Here is a 19,394-nt window from a genome sequence, read left to right on the forward strand (position 1 = left end):
CCTGCCAGGCTGGGCTCCCACGACTTCACCTCCTGGGTCTCTCCTTGGAGCATTCAGCATCCCCTGCCCCTCCGTGCGCTTCCCACAGCGAGTCCCCCCGGCGGGGTCCTGGGGGGCCACAGGGTCCTGCCCCCCCACTGCGCAGTCAGACGTGACTCTCAGCCAGCCAGGGACACAGAGGTTTATTCGATGCCAGGAACAGGGTCTAACACAGAGCTTGTAGGTACCGCGAGCCGGACCCCTCAGCCGGGTCCATCCTGGGGGGCAGTGAGCCAGACCCCCCCGTCTGCCCTCACTCCTCGTCCCCAGCCAGCTCCAGACTGACCCCCCTCCAGCCCCTCCTCTGCTCAGCTCCTTTCCCGGGCCAGGGGGTCTCCTGACCCCTTTGTCTCCCACACCTTCAGTTGGCACCTTGCAGGGGAGGGGCCCAGGCCATCAGTTGCCAGGAGACAGTGCCAGGCATTCGGGTGCACTGCCCCCTTGCTCTGCAGCAACCACACCCCCTGATCCACCACCTGGATATTAAGAACTGCAGAGGGGACACTGAGGCACCAACACCGTATTCAGAGAAAACATTAAGAACATTCCCAGTTCATCACAGTGTCACCAACGCGGTGCTGCTGCCCGAGTCTGCAGAGAGCCTGAGCCGGTCACTCGGAGAGGTGTGAACCGCCCTGGGTGTCACCGGTGCAGTGCCACTGCCGGAGTCTGCAGAGAGCCTGAGCCGGTCGCTTGGAGAGGTGTGAACCGCCCTGGGTGTCACCGGCACAGTGCCGCTGCCCGAGTCTGCAGAGAGCCTGAGCCGGTCACTCGGAGAGGTGTGAACCGCCCTGGGTGTCACCGGCACAGTGCCGCTGCCCGAGTCTGCAGAGAGCCTGAGCCGGTCGCTCGGAGAGGTGTGAACCGCCCTGGGTGTCACCGGTGCAGTGCCACTGCCGGAGTCTGCAGAGAGCCTGAGCCGGTCGCTTGGAGAGGTGTGAACCGCCCTGGGTGTCACCGGCGCAGTGACGCTGCCAGAGTCTGCAGAGAGCCTGAGCCGGTCACTCGGAGAGGTGTGAACCGCCCTAGGTGTCACCGGTGTGGTGCCACTGCCAGAGTCTGCAGAGAGCCTGAGCCGGTCGCTCGGAGAGGTGTGAACCGCCCTGGGTGTCACCGGTGCAGTGACACTGCTGGAGTTTGCAGAGAGCCTGAGCCGGTCGCTCGGAGAGGTGTGAACCGCCCTGGGTGTCACCAGTGCAGTGACACTGCCGGAGTCTGCAGAGAGCCTGAGCCGGTCGCTCGGAGAGGTGTGAACCGCCCTGGGTGTCACCGGCACGGTGCCGCTGCCAGAGTCTGCAGAGAGCCTGAGCCAGTCGCTCAGTGAATAGCTGACGTCCAGGGCCACAGCTTGTAGAGCTACTCCGGCGGGCAGGGGCTGTATGTGGGTCAGGGAGCAAGCAGCCCAACCCCCATTCCCCAGCTCGGAGGGTCTCCCATGGGGCGGGGGCAGGGGAGACGAATCCCCGGGCCGGGGCAGGCAGGTGAATTGCCCCCGGCTGGGGTGGGGCAGGCGCCTGCATCAGCTCCGAAGGGTTAACGTCCAGGGAGATAAGGGGGGCGGGGACGGGAGGCAGCCAGGCGGGGCGAACCCGCCCCACCCAGCCCCAAAGGTCAGAGCCGCCCGCGGGGCAGGAAATCCAACCAACCCAGGGTGACCTCGTCTCGCCTCGAAAGACGCCGCGGGGTCAGAAAGACGCTCCGGCTGTGAAATGGGAACATGGGGGTCCGGGAAGGTGGGGGTCACCCGGCTCCGAACCGTTCAATGGGTCAATCCCTCCCGGCCGGTTGGAGGGAGCGCGAAGCCGCTGGGTTTCTCAGGCCGAAAGGCGGCTGGAAACGTCTCCCACCCCCGGGGGCCACCATCCGGCTTCGTCTCCGAGCCGCGACGGGGAAACCTTCCGCCGCAGGGGTCGAGATCCCCCCGGCGCCGGCTGGATACGGCCACCGGGCCGTAACCTCGGGCCTGCTTCTGAAACGAGTTCGGGGAGCCGCAAACTCACCTCGGCCGGCTCTGAACCGAATTGACTTCGCGCCCGGCGGCAGATCCAGCTTTGAACCGACTCTCCTCCCGCTTTGCCGGGGCAATAAAGTTTAGCGGCGGCGATGGGCACCGGCTGCAGCGGGGATTTCGGCACAGATCTGGGGGGGCGGCTGGTCCTTGGGGGTCGGAAGCTTTTCTTAGCTAGGGCGAGGGGAGATTTTCGGGCCCCGGCCCTGACCGGGGGGGTGTGGACGCAGGCCGGGGGCCGGGCCCGGGGAGGGAGCCGCGGGGGCTGGATTCGGAGGTGCCAGAGAAGCGGGTTCGAGCTGCTGGGTAACGATCCCGCCAGCGTTTGGGGTTCGTCTGCCCCGGGGTGGGGGCAGCTCCCCCTCATGGAGTGACCCCAGCCGGCTCCCCCGGGCAGCGCCGTCACACACCCCCCCCCGCCCCCATCGGGGCCGCTGCCCCCAAGACGGGAAAGCGCCCTCGGTCAGTCCCCACCCCCCAAGCAAGCCGGACCCCCACCCTGGGGCCCAACTGGATGCTATCCAGAGCTCTGGGAGTGGGGGCTGGGAGCCAGGACTCCTGGGTTCTCTCCCCGGCTCTGGGAGGGGAGTGGGGGCTGGTGGGTCAGAGCAGGGGGGGCTGGGAGCCAGGACTCCTGGGTTCTCTCCCCGGCTCTGGGAGGGGAGCGGGGGCTGGTGGTTAGAGCAGGGGGGGCCGGGAGCCAGGACTGCTGGGGTCTCTCCCGGCTCTGGGAGGAGTGGGGCTGGTGGTTAGAGCAGGGGGCTGGGAGCCAGGACTCCTGGGTTCTCTCCTGGCTCTGGGAGGAGTGGGGCTGGTGGGTTAGAGCAGGGGGGGCTGGGAGCCAGGACTCCTGGGTTCTCTCCCCGGCGCTGGGAGGGGAGTGGGGGCTGGTGGTTAGAGCAGGGGGCGCTGGGAGCCAGGACTCCTGGGTTCTCTCCCCAGTGCTGGGAGGGGAGTGGGGGCTGGTGGGTCGGAGCAGGGGGGCTGGGGGCCCGGACTCCTGGGTTCCGTTCACGGCTAGGCAGACACCACTGGACAGTTTTCTCCTTTTCGGACGTTTATTACAGGCCATTGTCCACATTCGCACCCATGAAAATGAACCGACCCAATTAACGAACCACGGAAGGAGCTAGCGAGGGGCACCCGTGGGTGGGGGAAGAATGGCACAGCCCATGGGGGGCTGTGACGGGGGGATTGGACCCTCTCCCCCCACCAAAGGTGTTGTGAGCACAATGGTTGGAAACGCAACTTGGGGACAGGCTGGAGAGGGGTGGGGAGGGGAGCGGGACCCCCAGGGCAGATGCCCCTGGGCCCCCCAGCCCCACCGCCAGGGGGCGCCGGCTGCATCAGGGGCACTTCCGCTCCACGCACTGCTTCCCGCCCTCCTCGTACTCCTGCTTGGAGATCCACATCTGCTGGAAGGTGCCCTGGGGAGAAGAGACCAGGATAGGACCCAGGAGTCCGGGCTCCCAGCCCCCACCCCCCTGTTCTGACCCACCGGCCCCCACTCTCCTCCCAGAGCCGGGGAGAGAACCCAGGAGTCCTGGCACCCAGCCCCCCTGCTCTGACCCACCAGCTCCCACTCCCCTCCCAGAGCCGGGGAGAGAACCCAGGAGTCCTGGCTCCCAGCCCCCCCTGCTCTAACCCACCAGCCCCCACTCTCCTCCCAGAGCCGGGGAGAGAACCCAGGAGTCCTGGCTCCCAGCCCCCCTGCTCTTACCACCAGCCGCCACTCCCCTCCCAGAGCTGGGAGAGAACCCAGGAGTCCAGGCTCCCCGCCCCCCTGCTCTGACCCCCCAGCCCCCACTCTCCTCCCAGAGCCGGGAGAACCCAGGAGTCCTGGCTCCCAGCCCCACTCCCTCCCAGAGCTGGGGAGAGAACCGAGGAGTCCTGGCTCCCAGCCCCCCCTGCTCCAGCCCCCCACCCCCTCCCCGCGCCGGGGCGAACCCAGGCGTCCTGCCCCCCAGGGGCACTCACCAGCGAGGCGAGGATGGACCCCCCAATCCAGGGGCTGAATCTCCGCTCCATGGTGCTGTTGCTGGCGATGAGTTTGAGGCGCATGCTCTGGGGGGGCACAGGGGGGGCACAGGGGGGTGGGGAGAGGCCCCCGGCTGGCCAGCGCCGGGCGCACCCAAGGGACCGGCCAGCAGGGGGCAGCGCCGCCTCCCCCGCCCCACAGCAACCCCTCTGGACACACACACACACACACACACCCCGACCCCCAACAACTCCGACACCCCCCCCACAGCAACCCCTCTGGACACACACACCCCACACCCCACAACCCCCCCACACACACCCCTCTGCACACACACCCCCCCAACAACCCCTCGACACCCCCACACCCCTCTGGACACACACACACACGGCCCCCACTCGCGTTCAGCTGGACACACCCCCCCAGCAGGGTGTGCAACCAACAACCCCCCCACACCCCCCACACACACCCCGACCCCCACAACCTCTCCCCCCACCCCTCTGACACACCCCACCCCACACCCCCTCACACACCCCGTCTCCCACACCCCACCCCAACTCCACCCCCCCAGCCCCTCTGCACACACACACCCCTCTCCCCCGACCCCAACTGACCCCCCACAGCCCATCTCCCCCACGTCTCCCCAGGGCCCATCTCCCCCCTCTCCCCACACCCCATCTCCTCGGCACTCCCACAACCCATCTCCCGGCGCCTCCCCACAGCCCATCACACCCCAATAACCCTCTACACCCCCCACGGCCCTCTGCACACACCCACCCCATCTCCCCTCGATACCCCCACGGGCCCATCTCCCTCTGCTCACACACACACCCCAATAACCCCTCGATACACCCCCCACAACCCCTCTGCACACACACACCCCAATAACCCCTCGATACACCCCCCACAACCCCTCTCCGCACACACACACCCCATCTCCCCGATACCTCCCACAACCCCATCTCCCCACCCCCTCGATACACCCCCACAACCCTCTGCACACACACACCCCATCTCCCCCCCACAACCCATCTCCCCAACCCCTCACACCCCCACAACCCCTCGATACTCCCCACCCCTCTGCACACACACCCCATCTCCCGGCATCCCCACACGCCCATCTCACCCCTAACCCCATCTCCCGGCCCTCACACACACCCCATCTCCTCGATCTCCCACACACACCCTCTCCCGGCACCCCATCTCCCCTCTGCACACACCCATCTCCCTCTCCACACACACACCCATCTCCCGGCGTCTCCCCACGGGCCCATCTCCCGGCAGCCTCCCCACGGGCCCATCTCCCGGCATCTCCCCTGGGAGCCCATCTCCCCAGGCCCATCCTCCCGGTGCCCCACGACCCATCTCCCGGCGTCTCCCCACGGGCCCATCTCCCGGCGTCTCCCCACGGGCCCATCTCCCCGGCGTCTCCCCAGGGCCCATCTCCCGGCGTCTCCCCACGGCCCATCTCCCCCGGCGTCTCCCCACGGCCCATCTCCCGGCGTCTCCCCACGGGCCCATCTCCCGGCGTCTCCCCACGGGCCCATCTCTCCCGGCGTCTCCCCACGGGCCCATCTCCCGGCGTCTCCCCACGGGCCCATCTCCCGGCGTCTCCCCACGGGCCCATCTCCCCAGCGTCTCCCCACGGGCCCATCTCCCAGCGTCTCCCCACGGGCCCATCTCCCCCGGCGTCTCCCACGGGCCCATCTCCCCGGCGTCTCCCCTGGGCCCATCTCCCGGCGTCTCCCCAGGGCCCATCTCCCGGCGTCTCCCACGGGCCCATCTCCCCGGCGTCTCCCAGGGCCCATCTCCCGGCGTCTCCCACGGGCCCATCTCCCGGCGTCTCCCCACGGGCCCATCTCCCCGGCGTCTCCCCACGGGCCCATCTCCCGGCGTCTCCCACGGGCCCATCTCCCCACGGGCCCATCTCCCCGGCGTCTCCCCACGGGCCCATCTCCCGGCGTCTCCCCACGGGCCCATCTCCCCGGCGTCTCCCCACGGGCCCATCTCCCACGGCGCCCCCACGGGCCCATCTCCCAGCGTCTCCCCACGGGCCCATCTCCCAGCGTCTCCCACGGGCCCATCTCCCCAGCGTCTCCCAGGGGCCCATCTCCCAGCGTCTCCCCACGGGCCCATCTCCCGGCGTCTCCCCACGGGCCCATCTCCCCCGTCTCCCCACGGGCCCTCCCCCATCTCCCCCAGGGCCCATCTCCCCGGCGTCTCCCACGGGCCCATCTCCCCGGCGTCTCCCCACGGGCCCATCTCCCCGGCGTGTCCCCACGGGCCCATCTCCCGGCGTCTCCCCACGGCCCATCTCCCGGCGTCTCCCCACGGGCCCATCTCCCGGCGTCTCCCCACGGGCCCATCTCCCCGGCGTCTCCCACGGGCCCATCTCCCGGCGTCTCCCCACGGGCCCATCTCCCGGCGTCTCCCCACGGGCCCATCTCCCCGGCGTCTCCCCACGGGCCCATCTCCCGGCGTCTCCCCACGGGCCCATCTCCCCGGCGTCTCCCACGGGCCCATCTCCCGGCGTCTCCCACGGGCCCATCTCCCGGCGTCTCCCCACGGGCCCATCTCCCGGCGTCTCCCCACGGGCCCATCTCCCGGCGTCTCCCCACGGGCCCATCTCCCGGCGTCTCCCCACGGGCCCATCTCCCGGCGTCTCCCCACGGGCCCATCTCCCGGCGTCTCCCCACGGGCCCATCTCCCGGCGTCTCCCCACGGGCCCATCTCCCGGCGTCTCCCACGGGCCCATCTCCCGGCGTCTCCCCAGGGGCCCATCTCCCGGCGTCTCCCACGGGCCCATCTCCCGGCGTCTCCCACGGGCCCATCTCCCGGCGTCTCCCCACGGGCCCATCTCCCCGGCGTCTCCCACGGGCCCATCTCCCGGCGTCTCCCCACGGGCCCATCTCCCGGCCTCCCCACGGGCCCATCTCCCGGCGTCTCCCCACGGGCCCATCTCCCCGGCGTCTCCCCACGGGCCCATCTCCCCAGCGTCTCCCCACGGGCCCATCTCCCCGGCGTCTCCCCACGGGCCCATCTCCCCAGCGTCTCCCACGGGCCCATCTCCCGGCGTCTCCCACGGGCCCATCTCCCCAGCGTCTCCCCACGGGCCCATCTCCCGGCGTCTCCCCCACGGGCCCGCTCCCACGGGCCCATCTCCCCGGCGTCTCCCACGGCCCATCTCCCGGCGTCTCCCACGGGCCCATCCCCCCCGGCGTCTCCCCACGGGCCCATCTCCCGGCGTCTCCCCACGGGCCCATCTCCCGGCGTCTCCCCACGGGCCCATCTCCCGGCGTCTCCCACGGGCCCATCTCCCAGCGTCTCCCCACGGGCCCATCTCCCCGGCGTCTCCCCACGGGCCCATCTCCCCGGCGTCTCCCCACGGGCCCATCTCCCCGGCGTCTCCCACGGGCCCATCTCCCGGCGTCTCCCCACGGGCCCATCTCCCAGCGTCTCCCACGGGCCCATCTCCCGGCGTCTCCCACGGGCCCATCTCCCGGCGTCTCCCCACGGGCCCATCTCCCAGCGTCTCCCCACGGGCCCATCTCCCCAGCGTCTCCCCACGGGCCCATCTCCCGGCGTCTCCCCACGGGCCCATCTCCCGGCGTCTCCCCACGGGCCCATCTCCCCGGCGTCTCCCCACGGGCCCATCTCCCGGCGTCTCCCCACGGGCCCATCTCCCGGCGTCTCCCCACGGGCCCATCTCCCCAGTCTCCCCACGGGCCCATCTCCCGGCGTCTCCCCACGGGCCCATCTCCCAGCGTCTCCCCACGGGCCCATCTCCCCGGCGTCTCCCACGGGCCCATCTCCCGGCGTCTCCCCACGGGCCCATCTCCCGGCGTCTCCCCACGGGCCCATCTCCCCCCCGGCGTCTCCCCACCGGGCCCATCTCCCCCCGGCATCTCCCCCACGGGCCCATCTCCCCCCCGGCGTCTCCCCCACGGGCCCATCTCCCCCTGGCATCTCCCCCACGGGCCCATCTCCCCCTGGCATCTCCCCCACGGGCCCATCTCCCCCCGGCGTCTCCCCCAGGGGCTCATCTCCCCCCGGCGTCTCCCCCACGGGCCCATCTACCCCGGCGTCTCCCCACGGGCCCATCTCCCCAGCGTCTCCCCACGGGCCCATCTCCCGGCGTCTCCCCACGGGCCCATCTCCCGGCGTCTCCCACGGGCCCATCTCCCCGGCGTCTCCCCACGGGCCCATCTCCCGGCGTCTCCCCCACGGGCCCATCTCCCCCCCGGCGTCTCCCACGGGCCCATCTCCCGGCGTCTCCCCACGGGCCCATCTCCCCGGCGTCTCCCACGGCCCATCTCCCGGCGTCTCCCCACGGGCCCATCTCCCCGGCGTCGCCCCCCCGGGCCCATCTCCCCCCCGGCGTCTCCCCCCCGGGCCCATCTCCCCCGGCGTCTCCCCCAGGGGCCCATCTCCCCCGGCGTCTCCCCCAGGGGCCCATCTCCCCTGGCGTCTCCCCACGGGCCCATCTCCCCAGCGTCTCCCCACGGGCCCATCTCCCGGCGTCTCCCCACGGGCCCATCTCCCCCCCCGGCGTCTCTCCCACGGGCCCATCTCCCCCGGCGTCTCCCCCACGGGCCCGTCTCCCGGCGTCTCCACGGGCCCATCTCCCGGCGTCTCCCACGGGCCCATCTCCCGGCGTCTCCCCACGGGCCCATCTCCCCGGCGTCTCCCCACGGGCCCATCTCCCCGGCGTCTCCCCACGGGCCCATCTCCCCGGCGTCTCCCCACGGGCCCATCTCCCGGCGTCTCCCACGGGCCCATCTCCCGGCGTCTCCCCACGGGCCCATCTCCCCAGCGTCTCCCACGGGCCCATCTCCCGGCGTCTCCCCACGGGCCCATCTCCCGGCGTCTCCCCACGGGCCCATCTCCCGGCGTCTCCCACGGGCCCATCTCCCGGCGTCTCCCCACGGGCCCATCTCCCGGCGTCTCCCCACGGGCCCATCTCCCAGCGTCTCCCCACGGGCCCATCTCCCGGCGTCTCCCACGGGCCCATCTCCCGGCGTCTCCCACGGGCCCATCTCCCCCGGCGTCTCCCCCACGGGCCCGTCTCCCCCCCGGCGTCTCCCCCAGGGGCCCATCTCCCCCCGGCGTCTCCCCCACGGGCCCATCTCCCCCCGGCGTCTCCCCCACGGGCCCATCTCCCCCCCGGCGTCTCCCCCACGGGCCCGTCTCCCCCACGGGCCCATCTCTCCCACGGCCCATCTCCCCATCTCCCCAGGCCCATCTCCCCCGGCGTCTCCCAGGGCCCATCCCCCCCTGGCGTCTCCCCCAGGGGCCCATCTCCCCCGGCGCCCCCCTCCCGCCTCCCATCTCCCGGCGTCCCGCCTGCTGACCAGGTTCCCTCCCCACAGGCCCAGCCACGCGACTCCAGTTGCGGGGGGTCCCACAGGGCCTGGGGGCCCAGCCCCACACCCCACAGGGCAGGAGGGAGCGAGGGGGGGGCACTCACCGGCCTGATGTCGATATCACACATGCCGATGCTGGTGGTCACCACATGGCCGACGCCCAGCATGGTGTTCCCAGAAAGACCCTGGAGTAGGGGAGACAATGGGGGGGCGTTAATGGGGGGGGGGCCCTTCTGCCCTCCCTCTCGACTCCACCTTCCTCAATATCCTGCCAGCATCTCCCCCCAACTCCCAGACCCACCCTGGAGAAGGTGCCCCCCTGGGGAAACTGAGGCAGGGAGTGATTTAAAAAAGGCAGGTGATCTGCGAATGGGGGGCTGGTGGTTAGAGCAGGGGAGGGCTGGGAGCCAGGACTCCTGGGTTCTCTCCCCGGCTCTGGGAGGGGAGTGGGGGCTGGTGGATTAGAGCAGGGGGGCTGGGAGCCAGGACTCCTGGGTTCTCTCCCGGCTCTGGGAGGGGAGTGGGGGCTGGTGGTTAGAGCAGGGGGGCTGGGAGCCAGGACTCCTGGGTTCTCTCCCGGCTCCGGGTCGGGGGGGACTCACCTTGACGTTGGAGGGGTCAAACAGCCCCTCGGGGATTCGCAGCCGCTCGGCCCCATAGTCCGTGTTGTAGCCGTTGGGCATCTCGTAGTGCACGGTGGGCATCTGGGCAGCCACCCTGCGGGGGGGGGGGCAGAGAGGGGGTAGTGACCCCAGTGCTTCCCCCTACAGCCCCACCCTGACAGACCCCCCCAAGCTGAGAGCCCAGCCCCCGCCCTCCTCCCACCACAGTGCCAGGGGCTGCCCCCCCCCCCGCCCCCAGCACTCACTGCTCGTCATACGGCGAGTCGGAGACCTGGAGCACCGAGGCCTGGAAATCCTGGATCACCTCCTGGGGGAGCGGGAGGATACATGTGGGTCAGTGATTGGGGGACAGAACCCAGGAGTCCTGGCTCCCAGCCCCCTCTGCTCTAACCACCAGCCCCCACTCCCCTCCCAGAGCCGGGCAGAGAACCCAGGAGTCCTGGCTCCCAGCCCCCCCTGCTCTAACCCACCAGCCCCCACTCCCCTCCCAGAGCCGGGGAGAGAACCCAGGAGTCCTGGCTCCCAGCCCCCCCTGCTCTAACCCACCAGCCCCCACTGCCCTCCCAGAGCCAGGGAGAGAACCCAGGAGTCCTGGCTCCCAGCCCCCCCTGCTCTAACCCACCAGCCCCACTCCTCCCAGAGCCAGGAGAGAACCCAGGAGTCCGGGCTCCCAGCCCCCTGCTCCAACCACCAGCCCCACTCCTCCCAGAGCCAGGACAGAACCCCGGTGTCCTGGCTCCCAGCCCCCCTTCTCTAACCCACCAGCCCCCACTCCCCTCCCAGAGCCGGGGACAGAACCCAGGAGTCCTGGCTCCCAGCCCCCCCTGCTCTAACCCACCAGCCCCCACTCCCCTCCCAGAGCTGAGGAGAGAACCCAGGAGTCCTGGCTCCCGGCCTCCCCCTGCTCTAACCCACCAGCCCCTACTCCTCCCAGAGCTGGGAGAGAACCCAGGAGTCCTGGCTCCCAGGCCCCTGCTCTAACCCACCAGCCCCACTCCTCCCAGCGCCGGGAGAGAACCCAGGAGTCCTGGCTCCCAGCCCCTGCTCTAACCACCAGCCCCCACTCCCCTCCCAGAGCCGGGGAGAGAACCCAGGAGTCCTGGCTCCCAGCCCCCCCTGCTCTAACCACCAGCCCCCACTGCCCTCCCAGGGCCAGGGAAAGAACCCCGGCGTCCGGCCCCCTCCCAGCTCACATTGCAGGTGTAGTTGTGCCAGGATTTCGAGACCTGGGGCAGCTTCTCCTTCTTCTTCCAGTTGGGGGGGGCCCCCTCACGCACGGGGTCCTGCGGGGGGGGGCAGAAAGATGGGGCAGGGGGGAGCCGTGAACCATTCCCCTCCCGGATCCCCACCTCCCCAGATCCCCAGCCCCGCCCCCATCAACCCCCGGATTCCTGTCGTCCCCCCAGCCCGGCTGCCCCCCCGTGAGAGCCCCCCGCCCCGCACCTTGGCAGCGATCATGTAGGGGGGCACGATCTCGATGTTCATCTCCTGGAAGAGCTCCCGGCACTGCATGGAGATGAAATCCCCAGCCAGCGGCGACTTCACGATCCCTGGAACCCCCCCAGAGCCGGGCATGAACCCAGGAGTCCGGGCTCCCAGCCCCCCCGCTGCCCACTCCCCTCCCAGAGCCGGGGAGAGAACCCAGGAGTCCTGGCTCCCAGCCCCCCCTGCTCTGACCCACCCGCCCCCACTCCTCCCAGAGCCGGGAGAGAACCCAGGAGTCCTGGCTCCCAGCCCCCTGCTCTAACCCACCAGCCCCCACTCCTCCCAGAGCCGGGAGAGAACCCAGGAGTCCTGGCTCCCAGCCCCTGCTCTCATCCACCAGCCCCCACTCCCCTTCCAGAGCCGGGGAGAGAACCCAGGCGTCCTGGCTCCCAGCCCCTGCTCTGACCCACCTGCCCCCACTCCCCTCCCAGAGCCGGGGAGAGAACCCAGGAGTCCTGGCTCCTAGCCCCCCCTGCGGTAACCCCCCAGCCCCCACTCCCCTCCCAGAGCCGGGGAGAGAACCCAGGAGTCCGGGCTCCCAGCCCCCCCTGCTCTGACCACTAGACCCCACTCCTCTCCCAGCGCCGGGGAGAGAACCCAGGAGTCCTGGCTCCCCGCCCCCCCAGCCCCCACTCCCCTCCCCGCGCCGGGGAAGGACCCAGGCGTCCGGGCGGTGCCCACCTTGCTGCAGGATGTAGCCGTCGTGCACGGGGATGGCTGTGGTGTGGGTGGCCCCGCTGTCGAGCACCAGCCCCGTGCTGCGGCCGTTGGCAAAGCTGGGGGGCGTGGGGGGGTCAAGGGGGCAAGCCGGTCCCTGGGGTCGGTGGAACTCCCTGCCACTGGAGCGGGCGCCTGCCTCGTAGCCGCTCTCGGCCCAGCTCTCCGCGCCCACGGTGCCCGCTGCCAGACCCCGTGCCAGGGTCCCCCCTTCTCCTCCCAGCCCCCCAGATCTGCCCTATAGCCCCCCAGTCCCTGCCCGGCTCCCCGCATTGCAGCCCCCCACATGTCCTCTCCAGCCTGCCAGCCCCATCCCAGTCCCCACCTTGCCAGCCCTCCCACCTCCAGCCCCCAGATCCTTCCCAGCCCCCACATCCTCTCCAGTCCTCCAGTCCCCAGATCCCTCTCCCAGCCCCCACCTTGCCATCAGTCCCACCTCCAGCCCCCAGATCCTTCCCAGCCCCACGTCCTCTCCAGTCCTCCAGCCCCAGATCCCTCTCCCAGCCCCCACCTTGCCAGCCCTCCCACCTCCAGCCCCCAGATCCTTCCCAGCCCCACATCCTCTCCAGTCCTCCAGTCCCCAGATCCCTCTCCCAGCCCCCACCTTGCCAGCCCTCCCACCTCCAGCCCCCAGATCCTTCCCAGCCCCCACGTCCTCTCCAGTCCTCCAGCCCCCAGATCCTCTCCCAGCCCCCACCTTGCCAGCCCTCCCACCTCCAGCCCCCAGATCCTTCCCAGCCCCCACCTCCTCTCCAGTCCTCCAGTCCCCCAGATCCCTCTCCCAGCCCCCCACCTTGCCAGCCCTCCCACCTCCAGCCCCAGATCCTTCCCAGCCCCCCATGTCCTCTCCAGTCCTCCAGCCCCCAGATCCCTCTCCCAGCCCCCACCTTGCCAGCCCTCCCACCTCCAGCCCCCAGATCCTTCCCAGCCCCCACGTCCTCTCCAGTCCTCCAGCACCCCAGATCCCTCTCCCAGCCCCCACCTTGCCAGCCCTCCCACCTCCAGCCCCCAGATCCTTCCCAGCCTCCCCACATAATCTCCAGTCCTCCAGCCCCAGATCCTCTCCCAGCCCCCACCTTGCAGCCGTCCCACCTCCAGCCCCAGATCCTTCCCAGCCCCACATCCTCTCCAGTCCTCCAGCCCCCAGATCCTCTCCCAGCCCCCACCTTGCCAGCACTCCCACCTCCAGCCCCCAGATCCTCTCCCAGCCCCCACCTTGCCATCAGTCCCACCTCCAGCCCCAGATCCTCCCAGCCTCCCCCACATCCTCCAGTCCTCCAGCCCCCAGATCCTCTCCCAGCCCCCACCTTGCCAGCCGTCCCACCTCCAGCCCCAGATCCTTCCCAGCCCCCACGTCCTCTCCAGTCCTCCAGATCCTCTCCCAGCCCCCACCTTGCCAGCACTCCCACCTCCAGCCCCCAGATCCTTCCCAGCCATCCCACGTCTTCTCCAGTCCTCCAGCCCCCAGATCCTCTCCCAGCCCCCACCTTGCCAGCACTCCCACCTCCAGCCCCAGATCCTTCCCAGCCCCACATCCTCCAGTCCTCCAGCCCCCAGATCCCTCTCCCAGCCCCCCACCTTGCCATCAGTCCCACCTCCAGCCCCCCAGATCCTTCCCAGCCTCCCTGTGCAGCCCCCAATCCCTCCCCACCCCACCACGTCCTCTCCAGTCCTCCAGCCCCCCACCTTGCCAGCCATCCCACCTCCAGCCCCCAGATCCCTCTCCCAGCCCCCACCTTGCCAGCCCTCCACCTCCAGCCCCCACCTTGCCAGCCATCCCACCTCCAGCCCCCAGATCCTCTCCCAGCCCCCACCTTGCCAGCCCTCCCACCTCCAGCCCCCAGATCCTTCCCAGCCCCCACATCCTCTCCAGTCCTCCAGCCCCCAGATCCCTCTCCCAGCCCCCACCTTGCCAGCCGTCCCATCTCCAGCCCCCAGATCCTTCCCAGCCCCCACGTCCTCTCCAGTCCTCCAGCCCCCAGATCCCTCTCCCAGCCCCCACCTTGCCATCAGTCCCACCTCCAGCCCCCCAGATCCCTCTCCCAGCCCCCTCACATCCTCTCCAGTCCTCCCATCCCCCCACCTTGCCAGCCCTCCAGACTCCAGCCCCCCAGATCCCTCTCCCAGCCCCCCGGCTCCCGCCGCCAGCCCCCCGGCTCGCCCCCCGGATACGCGGTGAGCACGGCGCTCTTGCAGAGGAAGAAGGCCGGGATGGCGTAATGCTCGAACATCAGCTCGGTCAGCTTCTCCCGCTTGGCCCGGGTGTTCCACTGCGGGGAGAGAGCGGCGGTGGGGGGCCAGGCCGGGGTCTCGGGGCGCAGGGGGGGACGTGATGCTGGGGAGTGCGGGGGGTGGATTAGGAGAGGGTGGATCGGGGGATGTGACGGCGCAGGGGGTGATGTGATGTCGGGGTGCAGGGGTGATGGGGCGCGGGGTGACGTGATGTCGGGTGCAGGGGTGATGGGGCGCAGGGGTGACGTGATGTCGGGGTGCAGGGGTGATGGGGTGCAGGGGGTGACGTGATGTCAGGGGCACAGGGGGTGGATCGGGGGATGTGACGGCGCAGGGGGTGACATGATGTCGGGGTGCAAGGGCTGGATCAGAGGCCTGTTGGGGTGCAGGGTGGGATGTGATGTCGGGGTGCAGGAGGTGGATCGGGTGATGTCAGGGCGCAGGGGGTGGATTAGGGTGATTTGTCAGCACGGGGGGGTGATGTGATGTTGGGGTGCAGGGGGTAACATGATGTCAGGGTGCAGGGGTGGATTGGGGTGATGTCGGGGTGCAGGGGTGATGTGATGTCGGGGCACAGGGGTGGATCGGGGGATGTGACGGCGCAGGGGGTGATGTGATGTCGGGGTGCAGGGGTGGATTGGGGGTGATGTCGGGGTGCAGGGGGTGACGTGATGTCAGGGGCACAGGGGGTGGATCGGGGGATGTGACGGCGCAGGGGGTGACGTGATGTCGGGGTGCAGGGGGTGACGTGATGTCAGGGGCACAGGGGGTGGATCGGGGCATGTGATGGCGCAGGGGGTGACGTGATGTCGGGGTGCAGGGGTGGATCGGGTGATGTCGGGGTGCAGGGGGGTGATGTGATGTCAGGGGCACAGGGGGTGGATCAGGGCATGTGATGGCACAGGGGGGTGACTGTGCTGGGGGTGGATCAGGGGTGATTTTACAGCGAGGGGATGATGTGATGTTGGGGTTCAGGGGGTGGATCAGGGGTAATGTTGGGGTGCAGTGGTAGATCAGGAGTGATGGGGTGCAGGGTGTGACGTGATGTCAGGGTGCAGGGGTGGATCGGGTGATGTCGGGGCGCAGAGGGTGGATCAGAGGGTGATGTGATGGGGTGCAGGGGATGGATCAGGGGTGATATTGGGGTGCAGGGGTGGATCGGGCGATGTCGGGGCGCAGGGGGGTGGATCGCGGTGATTTGACAGCATGGGGGGTGACGTGATGGGGGCAGAGGGTGGATCGCAGTGATTTGACAGTGGAGGGGGGATGTGATGTCGGGGTGCAGGGGAGGGAGATCGGTGATGTGGGGGTTCCGGGGGTGGATCAGGGGTGATGTTGGGGTGCAGGGGGTGGATCAGGTGATGTCGGGGCGCAGAGGGTAGCTTGGGGTGATTTGACAGCATGGGGTGATGTGATGGGGCAGGGGTGGATCGCAGTGATTTGACAGTGGAGGGTGATGTGATATTTGATTTGACAGCGCGGGGGGTGACATGAGGTCGGGGCGCAGGGGGTGGATCGCGGTGATTTGACAGCGGAGGGGTGATGTGATGTCGGGGTGCAGGGGATGGATCAGGGGTGATGTTGGGGTGCAGGGGTGGATCGGGCGATGTCGGGGCGCAGGGGGGTGGATCGCGGTGATTTGACAGCGCGGGCGGTGACGTGATGGGTGCAGGGGGTGGATCGCGGTGATTTGACAGTGGAGGGGTGATGTGATGTCGGGTGCAGGGGTGGATCAGGGTGATGTTGGGGTGCAGGGGTGGATCGGGTGATGTCGTGATGTCGGGGGTGCAGGGGTGGATCGGGTGATGTCGGGCGCAGGGGTGGATCGGGGTGATTTGACAGCATGGGGGTGATGTGATGGGGGCAGGGGCGGATCGCGGTGATTTGACAGTGGAGGGTGATGTGATGTCGGGGTGCAGGGGATGGATCAGGGGTGATGTCGGGGTGCAGGGGGTGACGTGATGTTGGGGCGCAGTGGGTGGATTGCGGTGATTTGACAGTGGAGGGGTGATGTGATGTCGGGGTGCAGGGGTGGATCGGGTGATGTCGGGGTGCAGGGGATGGATCAGGGGTGATGTTGACAGCATGGGGGTGATGTGATGGGGCAGGGGTGGATCGCGGTGATTTGACAGCGCGGGCGGTGACGTGATGGGTGCAGGGGGTGGATCGCGGTGATTTGACAGCGGAGGGGTGATGTGATGTCGGGGTGCAGGGGATGGATCAGGGGTGATGTCGGGGTACAGGGGGTGGATCGGGCGATGTCGGGGCGCAGAGGGTAGCTCGGGGTGATTTGACAGCATGGGGGGGTGACGTGATGGGGGGAGGGGGGGGAGCGCGGTGATTTGCCCGCGGAGGGGGGGTGACGGGAGGTCGGGGCGGACGGGGGGCGGGGACCTACCGGCGCCTCGGACATGAGCACGGGGTGCAGGCCGGGCTCCGACTTCACGTGTTTCCCGTAGGTGTGGTCCAGGATGGCCTGGAAACAGTCCCAGTCCTCGACTGGGGGGACAGCGGCGTTGGGGCGAGGAACGACACGGGGAGGGAGAGATGCGGGGGCTCAGTTAAGGTGGCACCAACCCGCTTCCCTCCAGCCCCCCTGCACCACGTGGGGTGCCACTGGCGGGTGCCCACGGCAGGGGGTACAAAAGCCGTGGAGGGGTGTGGTGGGGGGCTCAGGGTGGGGTGAGGTGGGGAGGCGGGGAGCTGTGGCAAGGGCATAACGGGGGGCCTGTGGTGGGGGCCATGGCAGGGGGGGGCAGGGTCCTGGCAGGAAGAGGGGCCATGGCAGGGGTAGCAGGGGCCGTGGCAGGAAGCCCTGTGGCAGGGGACCCATGGCAGGGGGTAGCAGGGCCCGTGGCAGGGGGCGTGGCAGGGGCCCATGGCAGTGGGGGTAGCAGAGTCCTGTGGCAGGGGACCCGTGGCAGGGGGTAGCAGGGGCCTGTGGCAGGGGCCCGTGGCAGCTGGGTAGCGAGGGCCCGTGGTGGGGGCCTGGCAGGGGGTAGCGAGGGCCCGTGGCAGGGGCCGTGGCAGGGGCCCGTGGCAGGGGTAGCAGGGGCCCGTGGCAGGGGCTGTGGCAGGGGCCCGTGGCAGGGGGTAGCAGGGGCCCGTGGCAGGGGGCTGTGGCAGGGGCCCGTGGCAGGGGTAGCAGGGGCCCGTGGCAGGGGCCGTGGCAGGGGGTAGCGAGGCCCGTGGCAGGGGGCTGTGGCAGGGGCCCGTGGCAGGGGGTGCAGGGGCCCGTGGCAGGGGCTGGCAGGGGCCGTGGCAGGGGCCCGTGGCAGGGGTAGCGAGGCCCGTGGCAGGGGCCGTGGCAGGGGGTAGCGAGGGCCCGTGGCAGGGGGCTGTGAGGGCCCGTGGCAGGGGCTGTGGCAGGGGCCCGTGGCAGGGGGTAGGGGCCCGTGGCAGGGGCTGTGGCAGGGGCCCGTGGCAGGGGGTAGCAGGGGCCCGTGGCAGGGGGCCGTGGCAGGGGGTAGCGAGGGCCCGTGGCAGGGGGGCTGTGGCAGGGGGGCCCGTGGCAGGGGGGTAGCAGGGGCCCGTGGCAGGGGCCGTGGCAGGGCCCCGGGGGCAGCCCCTCACTCATGCCGTTCTTGAGGGGCGACAGGACGTCCGTGTTCTCCCGCGGGACGTGCAGCGAGTTGGTGTCGATGTAATAAACCTTCCCCGGCTTCTTCTCCTTGTCCCCGTCCAGCTCCAGCGCCGCCTCCTCGGGGGCCAGCAGCCCCACCGTGGTGGGGAAATCCGCCTGCGGGGGGGGGCAGGGTGAGCCACGGGCCTGGCCCCTCGGGGGGTGTCAGCCCCAACCCGGCCCCAGGGTGGGGACTGGCTGGCTCAGGGGGGTGGGGAATGGGGCAGGGGCCTGTCCCCTCTGGGGGGCGCCGGCTCCCACCCGGCCCCAGGGCAGGTTGGGGGGGTGTTTCCAGGGACCCCAACGGGGAGGCTGAGGACGTACCTTGGGGCAGTCTTCTCCGGCGTAGCCAGCTCGGACTGAGAACGAGCCGATGTCAAAGACGAGCGCCCCCACCTCATCTGGGACAGAGAGAGAGAAACACTCAGCACACACCACTGATGCGCCCACCTCTGGGGCGGGGCGGCCGGTTACCCAGGGACCCCTCGCCCGGCACTGAGATGCGGCCACCTCTGGGGCAGGGCGGCCGGTTACCCAGGGACCCCTCGCCCGGCGCTGAGATGCGCCCACCTCTGGGGCGGGCGGCGGTGCAGGGACCCCTCGCCCGGCGCCGAGATGCAGCCACCTCTGGGGCGGGGCGGCCGGATACCCACGGCCCCCGCGCCCCGCGCGGAGGTGCAGCCACCTCTGGGGCGGGGCGGATGGTTATCCAGGGACCCCTCGCCCGGCACTGAGATGCAGCCACCTCTGGGGTGGGGCGGCCGGTTACCCAGGGACCCCTCGCCCGGCACTGAGATGCAGCCACCTCTGGAGCAGGGTGTCTGGTTACCCAGGGACCCCTCGCCCGGCGCTGAGATGCAGCCACCTCTGGGGCGGGGCGGCCGGTTACCCGGGGACCCCTCGCCCGGCGCCGAGATGCAGCCACCTCTGGGGCAGGGCGGCTGGAAAGAGAATCCCAGCTCAAGCAGACAAGCCCTGGGCGTGGGGGGAGGGGAACCGGCCCGGACGCCTGGGTTCACGCTCCGAGAACCGGGGTAGGGCGCCCCCTTGCTGACCCCCCCCCCCGCAGCAGGGCGCCGCTGTGATCCCAGCCTGGACATAAAGGGGGGGGGACGTTAAAGGGGGCCCCTTACCTCCTCCATAGACCCCCCCACTCATCCTGGCTCCGCTGCGCCCCCTGCCCCAGCGGCTGCGGGGGGAGGGTCCCGGTGTCGGGGCGGCCGGGGGTGGGGGAGGGGCGGTTCAGCACCCGGGCGGCTGGACAGCGACCGCGGAATGGGGGCGGGGGGGGGGGATGTGGCGAGTGCGGGATGGGGCGGGCCGCTTT

General features: G+C 70.5%; 1 protein-coding gene across 1 annotated transcript; it reads right to left on the reverse strand.

Annotated features, from left to right (window-relative positions):
- Nucleotides 1-3,120: 3,120 nt before the first annotated feature.
- ACTL6B (actin like 6B) lies at nucleotides 3,121-19,325 on the reverse strand. The gene is made up of 13 exons (XM_039499698.1): nucleotides 19,201-19,325; nucleotides 18,392-18,468; nucleotides 18,019-18,184; nucleotides 16,844-16,944; nucleotides 14,386-14,483; nucleotides 12,178-12,272; nucleotides 11,455-11,561; nucleotides 11,205-11,294; nucleotides 10,257-10,318; nucleotides 9,991-10,105; nucleotides 9,456-9,573; nucleotides 4,025-4,158; nucleotides 3,121-3,474 (listed from the first exon to the last, which is right to left on the reverse strand). The coding sequence occupies exons 1-13, from the start codon at nucleotides 19,223-19,225 to the stop codon at nucleotides 3,394-3,396; spliced, it is 1,269 nt and encodes a 422-aa protein (XP_039355632.1). The 5' UTR covers nucleotides 19,226-19,325; the 3' UTR covers nucleotides 3,121-3,393.
- Between the last annotated feature and the right edge of the window lie 69 nt (nucleotides 19,326-19,394).

This window comes from Mauremys reevesii, linkage group 14 (genome assembly GCF_016161935.1).
Source record: "Mauremys reevesii isolate NIE-2019 linkage group 14, ASM1616193v1, whole genome shotgun sequence".
Classification (NCBI taxonomy): domain Eukaryota; kingdom Metazoa; phylum Chordata; order Testudines; family Geoemydidae; genus Mauremys; species Mauremys reevesii.

Excerpts from the sequence above, each read along its gene's own strand:
- ACTL6B (XM_039499698.1), bottom strand. The coding sequence starts at position 19,225 with ATGAGTGGGGGGGTCTATGGAGGAG. Across the intron at positions 16,945-18,018 it reads GCCCCTCAAGAACGGCATGA|TCGAGGACTGGGACTGTTTC; the intron begins GTGAGGGGCTGC and ends CTGTCCCCCCAG. Across the intron at positions 10,106-10,256 it reads GACTCGCCGTATGACGAGCA|GGTGGCTGCCCAGATGCCCA; the intron begins GTGAGTGCTGGG and ends CCCCCCCCGCAG.